Genomic DNA, 353 nt, shown 5'->3' on the forward strand with positions numbered 1-353 from the left:
GCATCTGGGGGTTAATCCTCGGCTCGGGGCTGGAGTCACTGTCCCTGCTGCCCGGTGCCCCTCTGACAAAGTCCCGCTTTCCCTGCTCTTAACTGGGTTTGTCTCCTCCCCTCAAGTCTGGTTTTACTTCGGCGTGGTCGGCTCCTTCCTCTTCATCCTCATCCAGCTCGTCCTCCTCATTGACTTCGCCCACTCCTGGAGCCAGCTGTGGCTGCGCAACGCGGGCGAGAGCCACGCCAAGGGCTGGTACGCAGGTGGGTACGGCCGGAACCGCCCAGGGGTTGGGGATGGGGGAGCTCATCCTGGGATGGGGGACACTGAGCTGGAGGGGACGCGGGGCTCTGCTCCAGCCT

General features: G+C 64.3%; 1 protein-coding gene across 1 annotated transcript in view; it reads left to right on the top strand.

Annotated features, from left to right (window-relative positions):
* The window catches only part of LOC104472310 (serine incorporator 2-like), a gene marked incomplete at both ends in the record, with an annotated part of 1,410 nt that extends 1,156 nt beyond the window's left edge, over window positions 1-254 (top strand). Inside the window, one exon of the mRNA XM_010087921.1 lies at window positions 117-254. Within this exon, the coding sequence (XP_010086223.1) occupies window positions 117-254 (138 nt within the window). The remainder of the gene's footprint in view (window positions 1-116) is intronic.
* Between the last annotated feature and the right edge of the window lie 99 nt (window positions 255-353).

Source organism: Pterocles gutturalis, unplaced genomic scaffold (assembly GCF_000699245.1).
Source record: "Pterocles gutturalis isolate BGI_N339 unplaced genomic scaffold, ASM69924v1 scaffold40036, whole genome shotgun sequence".
Lineage (NCBI taxonomy): Eukaryota > Metazoa > Chordata > Aves > Pterocliformes > Pteroclidae > Pterocles > Pterocles gutturalis.